General features: G+C 43.0%; 1 protein-coding gene across 1 annotated transcript in view; it reads right to left on the bottom strand.

The window, feature by feature from the left end:
- Positions 1-22,527, bottom strand: part of LOC143818269 (uncharacterized) — a 233,134-nt gene that overhangs the window by 26,151 nt on the left and 184,456 nt on the right. The window contains exon 6 of the mRNA XM_077299626.1: positions 2,193-2,345. Coding sequence (XP_077155741.1) covers positions 2,193-2,345 — 153 coding nt within the window. The remainder of the gene's footprint in view (positions 1-2,192; positions 2,346-22,527) is intronic.

Below are 22,527 nucleotides of genomic sequence, written 5' to 3'. Positions count from 1 at the left end.
TGTCATCTGCCTATGAACGTACAAAAAAGAAAAAAGACAAGGCGCCCCCAATGTGTCACACTGTTTAAAAAACACACATACAATCCTTTGTAGGGAATGTGCTCACCTATTGAAGTTGTGAACCTGGGTCACAACTCCCAAGAAGGCATAATCGTAGCAGCAGGTCTCCACAAGAATCCAAAAGGATGCTGGAGGTAATAGTCTTAGGCGAACTGAAGACCGCGCACACGAGGTAGATTTAGGGTGGTTTATTGAAGCCTACGCGTTTCAAGAGCTATCTTGCTCTCTTATATGCCCTGAAGAAGAGAGCAAGATAGCTCTTGAAACGCGTAGGCTTCAATAAACCACCCTAAATCTACCTCGTGTGCGCGGTCTTCAGTTCGCCTAAGACTATGAACGTACAGGCAGGTAGTTGATCTCTGCTGGCTTTGCGTGGTCACGGACTGCTCCTCCTAGCGATTCTACAGCTTCATGTGACATCACATCAACATAGGAACTGCAGAGAGCTGGCTGTCAATCAGCATGACATCGGCAGTCATGCTCCGAAGATTTAGAGCAGCTCTATTGATGTGAAGCAGCAGAATATCCGGCAAAAGCTGTCCATTATCATTTTTAGCGGGCGCTGGGCAGAACAGGCAGGTAGTTAGCAACTACCTGCCTGTAAGTTCATAGCCCAATAAAAAAAAATTAGTCTCGGATAACCCCCTTTAAAATACGCAATTGTCATAGCAATCAAGTGACTGCTGAAAGCACTCATGACTGCCATCTATGTCCTCCTGTGAAGCCCAGCCTATGGTTAGGCTTTAAATAAAAACATCCTTTAGACTGGTAAAGTGCTGGAGGGGAGATATGTTTCACTGCACTTAATGGTGTCAGTGATATAAAATTCAGAGATTTTCCTCCAGCACACTAAGTGAGATGAGGGGTTAACAGCCAATTTGTATAATGGGCTGAGTGTTATGTGGACACCCATAGAGCAGGTGGGAGGATGTCCACCTTATCTCCACCCCAGGCTGTAGTCTGGGGCTTAAGTAGCTGGCCTTTAGAGGCAGTAGTTGTTCAGTGTCTGGAGAGCAACACTCTAGAAAAGTATATGTATATGTTTTGCTTATACCTGAATCGTGGGTCTTGCTAACCCTGAGTGGGCTCATTCCCGCTATACAAGGACTGTGCTTAGTGCTATGATTTTGTTTTGTTTTGCTGTTTTGCCCAGAGGGCTGTGTTTACTTTGTGCTTCACCTTGGTTTATGCCGCATCGAATAAACCTAGGACATTCCTAAAGCAACAGAATTCCCGTGTCTAGCTCCAAGTACAGCCGAGTGAGTCAATCTATCACACTATGTACTGCAATACATTTGTATTTTGACATATAGAATAAGCATTCAAAAGATTGCAGGTTCAAGTCCTCTAGTGGTACAGAAAAATAAAGGAAAAAAAAGTTGTTTTTTTTAATTACCATATTTGGTATTGTCATGACAATAAATGTCCGATTTATCAAAATATAAAATTAATTACCCCAAATAGAAGACTCCATAAAGAAGAAAAAAATAATTGGAATGTCAAAATTTAGTTTTTTGTTCACCATACTGCCCAAAAAAAATGCAATAAGAAGTGATAAAAACACTGTTGGTAAACTAGAATATTGTCAAGTATGATAGCACTATAATTGTACTGACCTCAAGAATTACATTGTAATGTCATTTTACTCATTGTCATAAAAACAAAGCAAAAAAAAACAATTACAGAATTGCGGGCTTTTCTTTCACTATTTTACTGCACTTATATGATAAAATGAATGGTGCCATTCACAAACTATGTACAGAAAAAAACAAGCCCTGATATGGCCATGTTGTTGGAAAAATAAAAAAGCTATGACTCTTGGAAGAAATGGGGCAAAAATTAAAGCTCAAAACTGAAAACTGTCTTCCGCGGAAAGGGGGAAGGGAGAAAAAGGGGAATTTTCTGTTCACCATGTATTAAATTATTCATATAAAACAACATTGCTCATTTGTGCATTTCATATAAGTGTAAGCTGATTATGGGGGAAATGATAATTAGTGACTACATAGCAGTGCTTGTCTATGTATAATCGTCAAGATCTATCATTAGAATGTGATGGTTAGGAAAATGTTATTTACAGAGACATTAACTGTAAAATATATATCATATGACTCATTATTCAGAGCACTTACCGGTAGAGATGGGTGCTCATCACCAACATAGTGGCCATCCCAAATTTCCACTGTTATACTACCATAACTTTTGCTGATTGATATTATATTTTTCTTTAAGCCTTCTTCAATAGCTGATTTCACAGAAGTCACAGACACAGCCTGAAGAAATGCCTGCAAGTAAGAAAACAAAGTTATTTGTGGAAAACTATGAGATTGTGTAGATGATAAAAATCTGGCTATAATTTGCTGTTAGAACTATTTCAATGTCTTTAAGTTACATCTTTTCTAGCAGAATCAGAAATAATTACATTTTCTGGTACGGCAAACATCTCACGACATCTCCAGTTTATTAATTTGACTTACACTTTTGAGTGAGGAGAAGGTGACTTAAAAAAATTAACATTCTTCAAATGAATATGCATTAACAACCCTTAACTCCTGGCCTAATTAGTTTATATAACCCACAAACTCATAACCAACATGAGTGTGCTTGGGAGTGGGCTCTATCATGGTGTAGAGACCCTATGATGAGGGAGACAACATGGCTAACCATATTTAAATGTTCAATTCACATTATCTCTGTAGATGGCCTACAGCATACCTGGTTACCTATCTTTTTGTTTTTGAGGCTTCCCAGAATGGGTTACATATTTAATACATAGTGAATATGCCCTAAATGAACCATATTTTAGCCGAGAATCAATGGTATTATACAATTCTTTTTGTTATAGAATGCCATGATCCTTGGGTGGCCCTTCTCCATTAAAAGGTTTCGAGATTATACAAGGTGAGTCAGGGGCTGAATAAGGTGATATTTTTAGCTGCTACGTCATAAAACTAGTGACAGGTTCCCTTTAAATTACCTATTGTTTTGTTAGAAGGGTCCACTAGAAGGGTTAAGAGTTTAACAGAAAATGTACATTTTTTCAACAAACTTTACAATTTTTATTTTCTTTGGACCCTTTCAGAATTGAAGTGACTGAGGGGCCTATATGTCAGAAAATTCACAAAAGTGATACCATTTTAAAATGTATTCAGAACTTCTGTCAGAAAATTTAAAACATCAGGTGCTTTACAGGAGTGGACGCAAAGTGGCCTCTGTTAGAGGCTTGCGAGCCCGCAATCAACAGTTTGGTACAGTCTACAAAAAAAGAGCACTGGTGAGCTTGGAAAATCAAAAAGGCCTGGACGTCCACAAAAGGCAACAGTGGTGGATGATCGCCGAATGATTTCCAAAGTTATGAAAAACACCTTCACAAGATTCACCCAAGTGAAGAACATTCTCCTGGAAGTAGGCTTTTCAGTATCTAAGTCTACCATAAAGAGAAGACTTCATGAGAGCAAATACAAAGAGTTTACTACAAGTTGCAAACGAATAATCAGCCATAAAAATAGAAAGGCCAGACTAGACTTTGCCAAAAACATCTAAAGAAGCCAGCACAGTTCTAGAAAAGTATTCTTTGGGCAGATGAAATTAAGATCAATCTGTACCAGAATGATGGGAAAAAGAAATTATGGAGAAGGTTTGGAAAGGCTCAATGACACAAAGCACACCACATCCTCTGTAACACATGGTGGAGACAGTGTGATGGTATGGGTATGCATGGCTTCTAATGTCTTTGGGTCACTATTGTTTATTGATTATCTGACTGAAGCCAGAGGCCGGATGAATTCTGAAGTGTACAGAGCTATACTATCTGCTCAGATTCAACCAAATGCACCAAGGTTGATTAGATGACGCTTCACAGTCAGGTGGACAATGACCCAAAACATACTGCAAAAGCAACCCAGGAGTTTTTTTTAAGGCAAAGAAGTTGAATATTCTGCAATGGCCAAATCAATCATCAGATCTCAACCCATCGAGCATGTCAGATAAGACAAAATGTAAAGAGTAACCGTCGTTTTAATTTTTATTTCATAAATCAATAGTACACATGAAAATAAGCAAATCTCTAATATAGCTTATCAGAGAAATCTAATTCTTTCTCAGCCAAAATTGATCAGTCATTACCAAAATTCACAATTCTGAGGTAAAATCTGTATTCAGTAAAGACAAACTTTTCTATAACAGAGGTAGGATCTTATCAATAGCAACTGCCATCTCCTATCTAGATAGGAGGAGGAGGAGGAAGAGGGAGGAGTTCTGCCTCTGGCTCCTCTCTCTTTCCATCTACATGGAAGTGTAGCCATAGCAACCCGTCATCTCTCTCAGTTATGGGAAAGTCTGTCTGAATACAGATTTTACCTCAGTATTGAGATTTTTGATTATGACTGATCAACTTTGACAGGTAAAAGCAAATTTTCCTGATGAGATATATTACAAAAAATAAAATGACAGTTATGTTTGTAACCCCTTAACCCCCGAGACATTTTCCGTTTTTCGTTTTTTGCTCCCCTTCTTCCCCGAGCCATAACTTTTTTATTTTTGCCGATTTCTGAGACCTGTAGCGTCTCCATTTCTCGTCATCTGGGGCTGGGTGAAGGCTTATTTTTTTGTGTGCCGAGCTGACGTTTTTATTGATATAATTTTGGTGTAGGTACAATGTTTTGATCCCCCTTTATTACATGTTATTGCAATGTAGCGGCGACCAAAAAAATTAATTCTGTAATTCTGGTGTTTCGAATTTTATTCACACTACGCCGTTTAGCAATCAGGTTAGTTTTTTTATACTGATAGATCGGGCGATTCGGAACACGAAGATACCAAATATGTGTATATTTGATTTTTTTATTGTTTTATTTTGAATGGGGTGAAAGGGGGGTTATTTGAACTTTAATTTTTTTTATATTTTTAAAAACTTTTTTTTACTTTTTGCATGCTTCAATAGTCTCCATGGGAGACTAGAAGCTGCAGTACTTTTATCATTGCTCATAGTAATCTAGCAATGACAACCACAGAGGTCTTCTGCAGACCTGTGGTTTTCATGCCAACCCATCAGTTACCCGCGATCATGTGACAGGGTCGGAGACAGTGACACGCTTCCTGCAAGCATGAGTTAAATGCCGCTGTCAGAGGTTAACAGCCACGGGTGGATCGCGATTTCACCCGCGGCTGTTAAAGGCACAATCAGTTGTATAGATCAGCTGTCATGTGCCCAGAAAGGTGCGGGCTCAGCGGCGGAGCCCGCACAAAACAGGGGTAATCCAATATGTGCGTATTATTACGGCACATGTTAGAATGGGGTTGACTCCTTCATGACATTTGGAGAACCCAAGAGTTGGGAAGGGGTTTCTAACCTTTGACGTATGGGTACATCATGGCGATCGTGTGGGCACAGGAGCTGTGCCCTTGCTTCACCCGTTTTTCACTGCCAGGAGCAGTAGCCGCACTGGCCCAGGCATTTTAACCCCTAAATGCTGCAATCAATATTGGTTGCAGCATTTAGAAGGCTGGGAGAGAGAGGGAGCTCCCTCTCCCGTCTGATCGGCACCCCACGCGACGTCATCATGAGGCACTGATCGTTACCATGGCAACCCGAGGTCATCATGATGACATCTGGGTCACCCAGTTAAGGCAAGCATGTTCGACCATACCAGCAGCATAGTCTAAGAAGCTTCTGTCAGTGCAATATTGACAAGTATAATGCATAGCAGTGCTGGCGCATTGCAATGCATTATATCAGCGATCAGAATAAAAAAAAATGTTAAAATCCCATAGAGAGACTAAGTAAAAAATTTAAAGAAACGATAAAAAAAATTAAAAATGTTTTTGAAAAATTATAAAATAAAGAACAAAAAAAATGAAAGAAAAAAAACAATAAACACACATATTTATGTAAACAAAATAAACAAAAAAAGTACACATATTTGGTATCTCTGCGTCCACAATGACCCATCCTATAAAACATTAACATTAGTTAAGCCCTTCAGTGAACACTGCAAAAAAATTAAATATAAAATGTGGCAAAAACTTATGCTTTCTCATCATACAAACAAAATTGGAGTAAAATGCAATCAAATAGTCGAATGGAAATAGAAATGGTATAGCTGAAAACGTTATCTTATCCCACAAAAGCAACAAAAAGTCACCATACACCTCCATCAGTGGAGAAATAAAAAAAGTTATAGCTCTAAGAATAAAGTGATGAAAAAACAATTCTTTTTTTTATATAATACGAGTTGTTATTGTGGAAAAGTGGCAAAACATAACAAAACAAAAATTATATAAATTTAGGTATTTCTGCAATCGTACTGACCGGAAGAATAAAGCTTCCTTATCACTTTTACCACACGGTGAACAGAATAAAAAAAAAACATAAACCAATTCCAGAATTGCTGGATTTTGCTCATTCTGCCTCCCAAAAATTGTAATAGAAAGCAATCTAAAAATGTTATCTACCCAAAAATAGTACCAATAAACGTAAATTCGTCCCGCAAAAAATAAGCCCTCACATGACTATCGGCATATACATAGAAAAATTATAGCTCTCAAAAAATGGCGACAAAAAACTTGTTTTTACAGTAAAAAGTGTTTTCAAGTGAGTGACAGCAGCCAAAAATAAAAAAGTCTATATAAATCTGGTATCGCAGTAATTGCACCGACCCGAAGAACAAAGTTGCCTAATCACTTATGCAGCACCAGAAATGGCATAAAAAAATAAATTTTGGACCTGCTGTTGGTTTGTTAATTTTGTCTCCCCAAGATCGCAGTAAAGCTCGGCTAACATTTATCCTGCGCTGAGTGCTTACACTGGGGATGTTGTTGCAGCAAGGATAGTGACGCTTCCCACAGGTGAAGCGGGGTCCCCAAGGCTCCCAAGGTGTATGGCAATGATGGTGTTTGCCAGTCAATGAGTAAAGGATACAGTGTTGCAGTCTTTACCTGGTTTACTGAAGTTGTCACAGGCCTCAGTCCAGGGTACCGGCAACAGGTACATAAGGAGTCCAGGCAGCCCGGAAACAAGTGAAATCCCCTTGGCAAGTCAGGTTGGGAGCCTTCCACTTTGCGCTCGCTATAAGTTCCTTGCTGCCTGAAGTGTCCTAACAAGGTCCTGGTTCTTTCCCCTGTCCTGGGACAGGTACCTGTATGGTAGGCAGCTTGAGCCATTCCCTCTGGGGTCTCTGCACGGTGACTCCAGGCTCCAGAATGCTGCTGCACCACAGGCTTAATTTGGGCAATGTACGTGTAGTTCTGTGCCCTCCGATTCTGCTATGGGGCTTGCAGCTCCCCACAATCTTGGGCTCCTGGTACCCGGTCTCTGCGCTCTGGCTCACAGGAGGCCCACTCGCAGCCTCCCTTAGCCCTGAATCTCTCCAATGCTCCTTTCCCTTCACTGTCTGCTCCAGACTAAACTAGCTCCTCCTCCAGACCAGGATCTTTATTCAGGGAAGCTGCTCCCCTTCCTGGCCTGGATTCAGAAGGTGTTGTGTGTGTGAATTACCTGCCAAAGTGTTCCCTCTTGTTTCCAGGCATATCTCTACCCTCCCCGAGAGGAAAGCAGCACTATTGTGGTACCCGAACTCCTGGGGTGCCACATATATATCTCTGAAATACATGATTTAGACAGAACCGCCGGTGGAAGATTCCCTATAATGAGGCAGATGTAGACATTGTAGACATTGTGCTTACTGTCTGGCTTATGATCCAGCGGTATCTGTCTTTTAAAGCATGCATAAAAGCGCAGATGAAAAAGTCTGAAAAGAAGGACATCGCTGAACAGAGGCCAGACGGAGTCCAGAATAACTCTGCTGCCTCATTATAGGGAATGGATCCCTCGTGTTTCATCTGAATCACATAATTTGGAGATTTAGAAGGAAACCAATATAAGTGCTCAGTGTAGAGCGCCGGATAAATGTGATCCAAAATGTAAAATGTACCAAATAAAACCTGCAACTCAATCCACAAAAAAAGCAAGTCGCCAATCCGTCATCTGTTAATGGAAATATAGGGGGCTTCCAAGTTACTGGTAGCATAAAGGCTCTGGAAAAGCGCTATGGCTCCTTTCCCCCCAAAAGACATCCAGCGAATTCTGCACCCCCTCCCTTCTGAGCACTAGTATGCCTAAACCACATTTTGCATTCACTTGTTTGGCATTTCAGTAGCGATGAGAGCCCGTCTAATTTATGGGTTCCATATCTCCAGCAGGACGATGTCACAAATGTGTCACATCCCGCTGAGATCTTTGGGGTATCTGGGATCAGATGGTTACAGCGATTGGCAGATCAAAGGTCCTCTTTGGAATCCGCTCAGCATTTAACTTGAGTGGTGCAGATTAATTTTCACTTGTGTGGAAAGGATTAAGAGTTCCTTTGTGATCGTGTTGGAATTGATATGGCTCTAATCTCAGCTGCTGCATCTTGTTGCCACTCCCTTCCATTATTTAAACTCACTATAGCTCTCTCCTATGCTGACCTCCCTGGAGAATTTTTTCCAGTTTAACTGTGGAGTTTCAGTTGCTGTTTAAATTTTCCTTGTTTGTCTCCCTCTCTGTGTTTCCTTACTGTAAGGCTATGTGCCCACGATGCGTTTTTTAAGCGTTTTTGCCGTGATTTTCCGCTGCGGAAACGCTTAAAAAATGCTTACAAACAGCATCCCATTAATTTCTAATGCATTCCGCAATTGATGTGCCCATGCTGTGTTTTTTTCCACAGCGGAAACGCATCACGGTAAAAAACGCGGCATGTTCATTATTTTTGCAGAATCAAGGCAATTCCGCACCCATAGACATGTATTAAAAAAAGCTTGTAAAACGCATGTAAAACATGGTAAAAAAGTTTTAAAAACACGTCTAAAATGCGTCTAAATCCGAATGCGTTTTTCCTGCCAAGGTTATGCAGAATTGAAGCAGGAAATTCTGCTTCTATTCTGTAACGTGGGCACATAGCCTAATAGTGAGACTAGTCTCTTGCTGTTCTACTCATTAGTTAGGGCTAGCTCAGGGCCAGCCAGCACTTTGGCATGTGTCTGCGCATGGGGAAGGACCCATTTAGTGAGGATAGGGAGCACAGGGTACAGTCTAAGGTGAGTGTTTAGGGGTGTCCCTTCTCTCCTTTCCCTATTGCCAGGGCACCCTTTACCTTCTTTCCCTCGTTTGCGCTGTATGCAGGGCATTTCCTTGCTCCGGCGTGACATTATAACCACCTCCATTTTCTTTTTTCAGGATTCTAACATGGATACTGTCTCAGCTCTTGCAGTATCTGTCTCTGGCAGTGACAGATCTGCAGTCATTGGCTTTTCAGCAGCAACAGCAGACCTCAAGTCTGGTGATCTCAGCAGCCAGCCAGACTCAACTTGAGCCCATGGTGGCCCTCCAGGACAGGTTTTCCTGGGGGCGGGATAAATATGTGATGTTTAGAGAAGTTTGCAAACTCTACTCCAGGCTTCGTCCACGTTCCTCTGGTAGTGAGAAACAGCAGGTGGGGATTGATGTCTCTCTCGATCAAAGGGATCCTCAATCTTGGGATTTTTCCCTTCCAACCGACTCTCAGTCACTCCGGTCAGGTTTCCCTTACCGAGTCCTCACTACGTAAGCTTCAGCGAGGGGGTCGGCCAGCGGAGGAGTTTTGCTCAGAATTCCGCAGATGGGCCACTTTGATTTTTCCCTGTTTGTCCCAGTGTTTCCTTACTGTAGTAGTAAGAATAGTGTCCTGCTGCCCTACTCACTAGTTAAGGGTAGCTCAGGGCCAGCCAGGGCTTACGCATGTGATCACGCACGGAGAGGGGTGGTGGGTAGAGAAGGACCCATCTAGGGATAATAGTGAGACCTTCTTTCCCTCGTTTACGCAGCACACAAGGTATTTCCTTGCTTCAGAATGACACACGAGCTAGGCATAATGTAGGGGCACTACAATATATGGGCACTACAACATATTGAGCACTACAATGTATGGGTATTACAATGGCAGATTTGAAATTTTCACTTTTCAATATCCACTACTGCTTGTTTTTGGAAAACTCACATGGAGTCAAAATAGTCACTATACCTGTAGATAAATTCCCAGAGTGGTGTAATTTTCAAGATGGGGTCATTTCAGGAGGGGTTCTGCTCTTCTGGCATTTAGTGGCTCTGTATATGTTATCCGCAAATAATTCTAATAATTTGTTCTGCAAGAGTCAAATAACACTCTTTCCCTCCCAAGTCTCACTGTATGGCTAAACAGTACTGTACAGCCACATATGGGGTATTGCCACATTCAGCAGAAATTTTGTGACAAATTTTGTTGACAGTTTTACTCATTTCCACAAGTGAAAATGTAAAATCTGGGGCTAAAACAAAATTTTGGTGCTAAAAATGTAGTCATTTTTTCTTCAGTGCCCAATGGTATAATATTCTGTGACACACCTGTGGTGTCAATATAATCACTGCACCCCTAGATGACTTCTTTGAGAAGTGTAGTTTGCACCCACAAACAACAACAGCACTACAATATGGTGCTCCTTCCACTTCCTTTCTACTGTGCCTAAAAAGTAGTTACCTATTACATATAGGGTATTGGCATACAACAAACTGTGAAGTCAATTTTTACCAATATGCCTTTTTATAAAAATTAAAAACTTGTTGCCAAAACAACATTTTGGTGGAAAAATGTATCTATTCTTTCTTCACCACCTGTGAGGCTCATGTGGTGTTAACATGCTCACTGCACTCCTATATGAATTCATTGGGGGTATAGTTTATAAAATGGGAGTCACTTATGGGGGTTCTGCTGTTCTGGCACCTCAGGGTTTCTGCCAATGTGACATGGCATCCTCAAATCATTCCAGCAAAATTTGAACCCCGATATGGTGCTTCTTCCCTTATGAGCTTTGTCTGCAAAAAAAATCAGATGTCTATTTTTACAAGTGTCCTGGATGAAAATCTCCCATACAAGACTATGGGTCCATGAAAATCAAGGACAGCACATGGATGCCATCAGTGTGCAGTCCATGTGCTGTCCGTAATTAAAATTAAGGACAGGAGAAGCTTTGTAATTTATTTATAAATATGTGATAAACCTTGATGATACTCTGATTTTAAAAACTGACATACTGATTAAACGCTGATGAAATTTGGTTGTGAAACAATGATGACACATTTACCATTTTTTTCACATGTTAAAAAAATCACTGACGTCTGAATAAGGCCTAAGAGGGTTGAAGATCCTTCACACAGCAATCCTACATTCAAATGTCAGTTTTTCACATACAAGTTCTATCCGTGTTTCTCAAGGTAGACCTCTTACCTATGATAGTTTATGGGATTGTTTCTGATTTTTTTTCCCCGCAGACTGAATAGTCTGCAAGGAGACGTATCTGATATCAATCCAAGTATCGGATCAAACTCGCCAGTGCTAGTCATTGGGTCTGTGAAAAAAATTGGAGAGCACTTGGATGCCATCCAAGTGCTGTACATTTTTCATAGATGGTTTGATAGTCGAAAGTATAGAAACTTTTTTCTCTTTCCGATCTCAGAAAAACGTAAACAAAGATCTGATGAAACTGATCAAAACACCGATTTTGAAAACGAGAAAATCACTGACATCTGAATGAGTCCTAACAGTGTATAAGTTTTATTATATTGGTCATATGTAGCTCATTTTGGCTATCACTTGAATCATATCCATTTTTTCATAGAAAATGATAAGTATTAAAATAACCCATTTCACTATTGTCAGAAATGCTGGAAGGGATTGTCTAATATAGGGCAGATTTTTCATTGACCATGTTAAGTGTCATTAATGTGCACAGTTAACAAAAATCCATTTTTATCTTTAGAATTTCTTTAGAGCAGCGGTTTCTACGCTGTGCAGTGATGAGGCAGTGACCCAGGAAAGTTCCAACACAAAAGTCTCTTTAATGCTCAACTCACAAAAATACACAGCACATGACATTCTCCAGATCGCAGCCAGGAAACATCCTCCAGATTGCAGCAAATAAACACGCCAGTCCACCTCCGAGACTTGTTACCGTGGGTGAATGCACCACCGTGTATGCTGTGGGTGCCAGGCCTTTCAGCTCCCTTGGCTGTTTGGCTCCGCTTGCCTGTGTTGCCTCACACAAGTGGAGCTCTGCAGAGCCTTCTGCTCTGCACTCTTGCAAAAACAAAACAGACACACTGAAACCCTTTACTGCATGGTTTTTAACTGGAATCTGTGGCCATGGGCCACATGGAAAACCCGGCTCGGGGGAGGAAATGGACTGCCCCACTACCATCCTGTATTCCGTTACAAAAATAAAAGCCCAGCAGGTTTTCTTAAATCTTCCCTGGACAAATAGCTTGCCCAAGACCTATACTCTCTTTTATTCACTCGCATGGCCTCAATACGCCTCCGTGCGCATCCTGGGGGGAACACACAGCGACCCTTACATGTGACACCGGTCACTGCCTCACACTGGCCTAAGGAATTACTCTCGTCTTAACCCCTTAGTGACGGAGCCAGTTTTTTTAAATCTGACCAGTGTCTCTTTATGTGGTAATAACTCTGGAACGCTTCAACAAATCCCAGTGATTCTGTTTTTTTTCGTGGCACATTATAATTTATGATAATGGTAAATTTAGGTCGTTATGTTTTGTGTTTATTTACAAAAAAATCTGAATTTTGATAAAAATTCATAAAAAAATGTGAAATTTTTAAAATTTTAATGATTATCCAATTAATACAAATAGTCATACCACACAAAAACATTAATAAATAACATTTCCCTCATGTCTGCTTTACATCACCACCATTTGTAAAATTTCTTTTATTTTGTTAGCATTTTAGGAGGCTTAAAAATGTAGCAGCAATTTTTCATTTTTTCAACGAAATTAACAAAATTTATTTTTTAGGGACCTATCCATGTTTGAAGTGACTTTGGGGGTCCTATATATTGAGAAACCCCCAAAAGTTATGCCATTATAAAAACAGCAACCCCTCACAAATTGAAAACTGCAGTCAGGTAGTTTATTTACCTTTCGGGTAATTTTCAGGAATAAATGGAAAGTGACATCACAAGAATGAAAAAGTGTATTTTTACCACCTAAATGTCAGTAACTTCTGAACAGGCCACTATAGCCCGCAGACTCTTAGGGTACTGTCACACAGTGGCACTTTGGTCGCTACGACGGTACGATCTGTGACGTTCCAGCGATATCCATACGATATCGCAGTGTCTGACACGCAGCAGCTTTCAGGGACCCTGCTGAGAATCGTACGTCGTAGCAGATCGTTTGGAACTTTCTTTTGTCGCTGGATCTCCCGCTGTCATTGCTGGATCGTTGTGTGTGACAGCGATCCAGCGATGCGTTCGCTTGTAACCAGGGTAAATATCGGGTTACTAAGCGCAGGGCCGCGCTTAGTAACCCGATGTTTACCGTGGTTACCAGCGTAAAAGTAAAAAAAAACAAACAGTACATACTCACATTCCGGTGTCTGTCCCCCGGCGTTCTGCTTCTCTGCACTGTGAGCGCCGGCCAGCCGGAAAGCGAGCACAGCGGTGACATCACCGCTGTGCTTTCCGGCTGGCGCAGACACAGTGGAGAGAAGCAGAACGCCGGGGGACAGACACCGGAATGTAAGTATGTACTGTTTGGTTTTTTTTACTTTTACGCTGGTAACCACGGTAAACATCGGGTTACTAAGCGCGGCCCTGCGCTTAGTAACCCGATGTTTACCCTGGTTACCCGGGGCCTTCGGCATCGTTGGTTACTGGAGAGCTGACTGTGTGACAGCTCCCCAGCGACCACACAACCACTTACCAACGATCACGGCCAGGTCGTATCGCTGGTCGTGATCGTTGGTAAATCGTATAGTGTGACAGTACCCTTAGGCCATTATTTGGCCATGAACTGCCATGGCAAACATCAGGACCACACAATCATGATCTGAGGGCACTAATTGGGATAAAGAGGAAGCCCCCACACTCTGTTAACCATTTATGTGATGTAGTCACTATTGACAGCAGCATCTAAGGGGTTAAATGGATATGGATGGTGCAAACACTGATCGTGGCTGATGCAGCAAATTGTCAGCTATAGTGTACAGCCAACAGCTGCTGGATTGTCACCGGTATGGGGATGCCAGACTCTTACATCTCAGTTCAGTAAAAAAGAAGTATTGGCGGTCATTAAGGGATTTTAAGAGAGTTCCAATTTTTGAAGCTCAGCATCCCTTCTGATTGGCATAGTTGTGAAGTCAGTTCTGTTGTGTGTAATTTGACATTTAGAAACAGTTCACAAGTTCAGAGGATCATTCAAAATTTCTAAACTTAGACCAGATATTTTGTTAACCATCTCCGTCTATTTTACTAAAATCGTATGTGAAAATGTTCAGTATTTAAAAAAAAAAAAAAAAATGTATATCTGAAGACCTAATTAGCTGTTGTGTTCACACTCTACTCAGTTTCCAGAACTTTGAAATGAGAGTATCAAAATAAGGTGAAAGCAATACCTGAATTTATTAGATGTGCGTGTCCAGACGTAGACTATTTATGCAGTGTCATCCACAAATACAATTAACTGAGCAAAAAAGGCTAAAAATGAGAAGAAATGGATAATGACAGTTGCATGTTTAGGCTGGAGCTACGTGGTGATTTTGACAGCAACACAGTGAATGTGGCCAAAGATCGCTGTATGCCATTGTTGCATCTCAGTATCATGCAAGTAAATGAGGTCACATTGTGACCCACAAGGTACTGCGACAACTTACAACTTAAGTGATTTCATTGTTGCAGTCAATTCAACCCCAATCAACTGCATTGCACTGCAACGCAGCAGTGATCCAGATACAGTAATCTTTGGCTGTGTGACTTGGGTCGCAGCCAAAGTCCCCATGTTGTTCAGGCCTACAAATAGCAAACTTGCCCATTTCGGTCAACTAATGTCAGGGTTTCAAACACCCAATCCCTTTGTTCTCTTGGGACATAAGTTGAATTGTCTGGCACCTGCTAACGCTCCTCTTCAAACACCAAACACATGCTTGGTCAACTGAATGGACCATGAGGAAAAATGGGTGGAAAAAAAAGCATATGGGCAAAATTAGTGTATCCCTACCGCCATTCTGAGAATACTGTTTCTGGCCAGGAAATAGTTAACATTTCACTGGTTAGACCGTAATCCCCAAACATTGGAGGAATTGAAAGCTAAAATAATAATACTGTATGTCTGGAGAGAGGTACTTACATTAAAAGGAACTCAATAACAAAGTTTATAAATATATGGGAGTGGTGGCTGGTCACCCCTGGGATGGCATCTGTGGATCTACTCAGAATAACTATACTAGACCAGTTGTCTATTTCGGGTTTTTAAATATTGTATGTTGAAGACATAAAGATATCAATTATTTTCTGTTCGTAAACATGTTGTTAGTGAACATACAACCAATACTAGTTTTGGTATAATCTCTGTATTTAATAACGTGTCACCAGTCTTTAAGAAAATCTTCATTTGGACAAAATTAATAACTTTTTGTGGCATGGAATACCTTGGAAGGTATTGGACTATATAAAACTTTAAGGCTAGGGCCCCACTATACGTATGGAAAATTGGACCGAGGCTCCATCCCGAGAGTCGCACAAGTGTTCTCCATATGGTCATCCATGTGTAATGCGTTTGCAATGCGATGATGCAATTTTCTCACACCTATGCAATCCTTATGACATGCATATGGCTTTATGCAGCGCCCCAGAGTCCTGGTTGTTGCAGTACTGATGCTCCGCCGCTAAGGGGAGTGATGGTGCGTCTGATGGCACTGAAGGAGTTCACCTGACCAGGTATCACAGACACCAATACACTTCATAGTCTGGCCTCCAGGGGGAGCTAAGGGTGCTATGTATTAGGCCACTCCTCACAATCTGGTAAAACTGGGGGTTAGATAGAAAGTTAGAGAGAAGCTGACTGGGTTGGAACCAGGCAACATCCTGTGGCAGAGGGTGTTGCAGGGGAAGATTCAGGGGGGTCCCTGTCAGGGGTGGGATCCTGACAGAGGCCTAGCGAACAGGAAAGAACGTTAAGGAACCGCGCCTGCACTACATCGCGGCGGTATCTCAAGAAAGGACAAGAAGCAAGGTTTATTGTGGAGAGTGAAAAACGAGATCAAAGCAAAAAGGAGATAACACCAGTAGGAGTCGTGCTGTAAGATCGAGGCAACATCCTACTGAGGCACGTAGCCGCTGGCCGAAACGCCGAGGAAGTATTGGGCTCCAAGCATTACTTCAAACCAACGGCAGGACAGTTAATTATAGGTTGGCTGTCTCACCTAAATCACCTAAGCAGACATAGGGGGCAACTGTGGGAGAGGGGCGTCACTAGGGTCCCGGAAGAACTCCAGGCCTACCCATCATACGGGTGCGTCCTTTCCATATCATCTGGGGGACAGAGAAGAACATCAGAACAGACATAAGTTGTGGGAAAGAACATCAGAAAGAGACACAACAGTTGTGAGGACTATCCCGTGGTGCTCAGCAGGGAAGTACTACAACACACAGGCGCTAGAAGGTAGGCACAGATTTCCACCTGCAAAGGGAACTCTGGAGGTGCCATCGGACCGGCCGGTCTCAGACAGCCCTGTTAACCGTACTCTGGATTGAGGACCTTGAAGCCTTCAGTAAAGAGGTAAAGAGACTGCAACCCTGTGTCCTCGTTATTCATCACGACCTGCATCACGCACCATCACTTACACCTTTCATTGGACGCCCCTTAGCAGGGTCACGGACCGGGTCAAGCCACCGTGACAACCCCAGAACTGAGCCAGAGAGGCCCGGTACCGAGTACCCCGTGGCCCTGCGTCTGGGGGCGCTCCAAACTTGGCGTCACGAACAGGATCTACTTAAGCCTGAGGAATCAGGTCATGTGTGCCTTGGAATTGTGATTTATTGTGCTTGGACTGTGGCTTATTGCAAAGACTGTGGATTGCCACTTGCCGCCAAGAGTTCATGCCAAAACCGCCACCATTGCAGCGCCACAGGGAGCGCAGAAGAAGAAGAAGGGCGTGCCATGGGAGGAGACTATCCAAGCGGCGTCAAAAGTAGCGACCGCCCCCTCCGACTACTGCTGCAAGGTTACGACCTACCAAGAAGCAGAGGAGAACCGCCCCTGATTTGCAACGGCGGGAACAAGAGGAAGAAGAAGCTACGCCCTCAGAAAATGGAGGAGCAACGTGCATGTGCCCCCAAAGATCCCGGAGCAGGGATGGAGACCAGCGAGTCCCAGAGCGACGGCAAAGTGATCCCGGCCTGTCCTCGACTACCGGAGACCCACCGCAGCTGGAGGACCCGGACCTCTTGGAGCCACCGGCGGCGGAGCCGAGCCAGCCTGTTATGATCTGGTGACCTTGGAGCCGCATTAAACTTTCTCTGGAGTCGGTGGAACCTGTACTGACCGCAAATCCTGAACTAACACCGCAACTAGAAGTAGCCGTGGGGTGTGCCTAACATACCCTAGACACCTCGACACAGCTGGAGGACTAAATACCCCTATAGATGGAAATAGGAATGCTACCTTGCCTCAGAGCAGACCCCCAAAGGATAGGCAGCACCCCACGAATAATGACTGTGAGTAGGAGAAGAATAGACACACGCAGGTAGAAAACAGGATTTAGCAAAAGAGGCCACTCTAGCTAAATAGGAAAGGATAGGACAGATTACTAGGCGGTCAGTATTAAAACCCTTCCAAAAATATCCACAGCAGATAATACAAAAAGTTCCACAATCTAACTAAAGACATGGAATGTATATCTGCCACTCCAGAGAATTCAACAAGACTGAGAAAATACTGACACAATCTAAGCTGGACAAGAAAACACAAAGAATAGCACTGAATTGTGAAGCACATAGCATGTGTGCCACAGGAAAAAAACAAAACACACTTATCTTTGCTGATTTGGCAGAAAGGCAGGAGGAACCAAGCAGAGGTCCAACACCTCCCAACAACAATTGACAACTGGCAAGGACTAATGAATCCTGCACGCCTAAATACCCCAGTCAGAACTGCAATCAGCAGATACACCTGACCAGGACTGCAACACAGGGGCAACTGCATTACCACCTACTACCACCGGAGGGAGCCCAAAAGCAGAATTCACAACAGTACCCCCCCTTGAGGAGGGGTCACCGAACCCTCACCAGAGCCCCCAGGCCAATCAGGACGAGCCAGATGAAAAGCATGAACCAAATCAGCAGCATGGACATCAGAAGCAAAAACCCAAGAATTATCCTCCTGGCCATAACCCTTCCATTTGACAAGGTACTGAAGCCTCCGCCTCGAAAAACGAGAATCCAAAATCTTCTCAACCACATACTCCAACTCCCCATCAACCAAAACAGGGGCCGGAGGATCAACAGAGGGAACAACGGGCACCACATATTTCCGCAATAAAGATCTATGGAAGACATTATGGATAGCAAAAGAGGCCGGAAGCGCCAATCGAAAAGACACCGAATTAATAATCTCAGAAATCCTATAAGGACCAATAAACCGAGGCTTAAACTTAGGGGAAGAGACCTTCATAGGAACATGACGGGAAGACAACCAAACCAAATCCCCAACCCGAAGCCGGGAACCAACACACCGACGACGGTTAGCAAAACGTCGAGCCTCCTCCTGAGACAGCACCAAATTGTCCACCACATGAGCCCAAATCTGCTGCAACCTGTCAACCACAGAATCCACACCAGGACAGTCAGAAGGCTCAACCTGCCCAGAAGAAAAAGGAGGATGAAAACCAAAATTACAAAAAAAAGGCGAAACCAATGTAGCCGAACTAGTCTGATTATTAAGGGCAAACTCGGCCAATGGCAAAAAGGCCACCCAATCATCCTGATTGGCAGACACAAAGCATCTCAAATAAGTCTCCAAAGTCTGATTAGTTTGCTCGGTCTGGCCATTTGTCTGAGGATGAAATGCAGAAGAAAAAGACAAATCAATGCCCAGCCTAGCACAAAAGGCCCGCCAAAACCTAGAAACAAACTGGGAACCTCTGTCGGACACAATATTCTCCGGAATACCATGCAAACGAACCACATGCTGAAAAAACAAGGGAACCAACTCTGAAGAGGAAGGCAATTTAGGCAAAGGCACCAAATGAACCATCTTAGAAAACTGGTCACAAACAACCCAGATAACCGACATCCTCTGGGAAACCGGAAGATCAGAAATAAAATCCATAGAAATATGCGTCCAGGGCCTCTCAGGGACCGGCAATGGCAAAAGTAACCCACTAGCACGGGAACAACAAGGCTTGGCCAGCGCACAAGTCCCACAGGACTGCACAAAAGAACGCACATCACGTGACAACGAAGGCCACCAGAAGGACCTACCAACCAAATCTCTGGTACCAAAAATACCAAGATGACCAGCCAACACAGAACAGTGAACCTCAGAAATCACTCTACTAGTCCATCTGTCAGGAACAAACAATTACCCCACAGGACAGCGGTCAGGTCTATCTGCCTGAAATTCCTGAAGAACCCGCCGTAAATCAGGGGAAATGGCAAAAAGGACCACCCCTTCTTTCAGAATGCTGACCGGTTCAAGGACCTCAGGAGAATCAGGCAAAAAACTCCTAGAAAGGGCATCAGCCTTAATATTCTTAGAACCCGGAAGATACGAAACCACGAAATCAAAACGGGAAAAAAACAAGGACCATCGAGCCTGTCTAGGACTCAGCCGTTTGGCAGACTCGAGGTAAATCAAATTCTTATGATCGGTCAGGACCACAATACGGTGCTTAGCTCCCTCAAGCCAATGTCACCACTCCTCAAACGCCCACTTCATAGCCAGCAACTCCCGATTGCCGACATCATAATTGCGTTCAGCAGGCGAAAACTTGCGGGAGAAGAAGGCACACGGTTTCATCAAAGAACCAACAGAATCCCTCTGAGACAAAACGGCCCCTGCCCCAATCTCAGAAGCATCAATCTCAACCTGAAACGGAAGAGAAACATCTGGATGGTGCAACACCGGAGCAGAAGTAAATCGGCGTTTAAGCTCCTGAAAGGCAGAGACAGCCGCAGAGGACCAATTCGCCACATCAGCGCCTTTTTTCATCAAATCAGTGAAGGGTTTAACCATGCTGGAGAAGTTAGCAATGAAACGGCGATAAAAATTTGCAAAACCCAAAAATTTCTGAAGGCTCTTCACGGATGTGGGTTGAATCCAATCATGAATGGCCTGAACTTTACCGGATCCATCTCCATAGATGAGGGAGAAAAAATAAAGCCCAAAAAAGAAACCTTCTGCACCCCAAAGCGACACTTAGACCCCTTCACAAACAAGGCATTGTCACGAAGGATCTGAAATACCATCCTGACCTGTTCCACATGAGACTTCCAATCATCGGAAAAAATCAAAATATCGTCCAAATATACAATCAAGAATTTACCAATATAAGTCTGGAAGATATCATGCATGAAGGATTGAAAAACAGATGGAGCGTTAGTGAGCCCGAATGGCATCACAAGGTATTCAAAATGGCCTTCGGGCGTATTAAATGCAGTTTTCCATTCATCACCCTGCTTAATACGAACAAGATTATATGCCCCCCGAAGGTCAATCTTCGTAAACCAACTAGCCCCCTTAATCCTAGCAAACAAATCGGAAAGCAAAGGTAAAGGGTATTGAAACTTGACCGTGATCTTATTCAAGAGGCGATAATCAATACAAGGTCTCAAGGAGCCATCCTTCTTAGCAACAAAAAAAAACCCTGCTCCCAACAGTGAAGAAGATGGCCGAATATGCCCTTTCTCCAAAGACTCCTTAACATAACTCCGCATGGCGGTATGTTCAGGCACAGACAGGTTGAAAAGTCGGCCCTTAGGAAACTTACTGCCTGGAATCAAGTCAATCGCACAATCACAGTCCCTATGCGGTGGAAGGGAACTGGACTTGGGCTCATCGAATACATCCTGAAAATCAGACAAAAACTCTGGAATTTCAGAAGAGGAAGAAGAGGAGATTGACATCAAAGGAACATCATTATGAACCCCCTGACAACTCCAACTAGTCACAGACATAGATTTCCAATCCAACACAGGATTATGTACCTGCAACCACGGAAAACCCAGCACGATAACATCATGCAAATTATGCAACACCAGAAATCGACAATCTTCCTGATGGGCTGGCGCCATGTGCATGGTCACCTGTGTGCAAAACTGGGGCTTATTTTTAGCCAAAGGTGTAGCATCAATCCCCCTTAAAGGAATAGGGGTCTGCAAAGGCTGCAAGGGAAAACCACAACGCCTGGCAAACTCAAAATCCATTAAGTTCAAGGCGGCGCCTGAATCCACAAACGCCATGACAGAAAATGATGACAATGAGCAGATCAAGGACACCGATAACAGAAATTTAGGTTGTACAGTACTGATAGTAAATGAACTAGCGATCCTTTTTGTCCGCTTAGGGCAGACTGAAATGACATGAGAAGCGTCGCCACAATAGTAACACAACCTATTCTGACGTCTGAATCCTTGTCGTTCCTTTCTAGACAAAATCCTATCACACTGCATTGGCTCAGGACTTTGCTCTAAGGACGACGCCACAGCACGCACAGTTTGACGCTCCCGCAAACGCCGATCAATCTGAATGGCCAGAGACATAGAATCACTCAGACCGGAAGGCGTGGGAAACCCCACCATAACATCTTTAACGGATTCAGAAAGACCCTTTCTGAAAATTGCCGCCAAAGCATCATCATTCCATTTAGTCAACACAGACCATTTTCTAAATTTCTGACAATACAATTCTGCCGCCTCTTGACCCTGAGACAGGGCCAACAAGGTTTTCTCCGCTTGATCCACAGAATTCGGTTCATCATATAATAATCCTAAAGCCTGAAAAAAGGAATCTACATTAAGCAAGGCCGGATTCCCAGATTCCAGGGAAAATGCCCAATCCTGTGGATCGCCACGCAGCAGGGAGATGACAATTTTAACCTGCTGAATGGAATCACCGGAGGATCGCGGTCTCAGAGCAAAAAACAGTTTACAATTGTTTTTAAAACCCAAAAATTTGGACCTATCACCAAAAAAGAAATCAGGAGTAGGAATCTTCAGCTCTAAAGCAGGAGTCTGAACAATATAATCAGAAATATCCTGTACCCTAGCAGCAAGCTGGTCTACATGAGAAGCTAAATCCTGAACATCCATGCTGGCACAAGACTCTTCAGCCACCCATAAATAAAGAGGGAAGAGAAGACAAAACAGACTGCAGAAAAAAAAATGGCTCAACACCTTTCTTCCCTTCTTCTGAGATGCATTTAACTCATTATTGGCCAGTTGTACTGTTATGATCTGGTGACCTTGGAGCCGCATGAAACTTTCTCTGGAGTCGGTGGAACCTGTACTGACCGCAAATCCTGAGCTAACACCGCAACTAGAAGTAGCCGTGGGGTGTGCCTAACATATCCTAGACACCTCGACACAGCCGGAGGACTAAATACCCCTATAGATGGAAATAGG

The sequence above is a fragment of the Ranitomeya variabilis genome, chromosome 3 (assembly GCF_051348905.1).
Source record: "Ranitomeya variabilis isolate aRanVar5 chromosome 3, aRanVar5.hap1, whole genome shotgun sequence".
In the NCBI taxonomy this organism is placed as follows: domain Eukaryota; kingdom Metazoa; phylum Chordata; class Amphibia; order Anura; family Dendrobatidae; genus Ranitomeya; species Ranitomeya variabilis.
The sequence above is the reverse complement of the archived record's forward strand: the minus strand, read 5'-3'. Positions and strand labels throughout refer to the sequence as shown.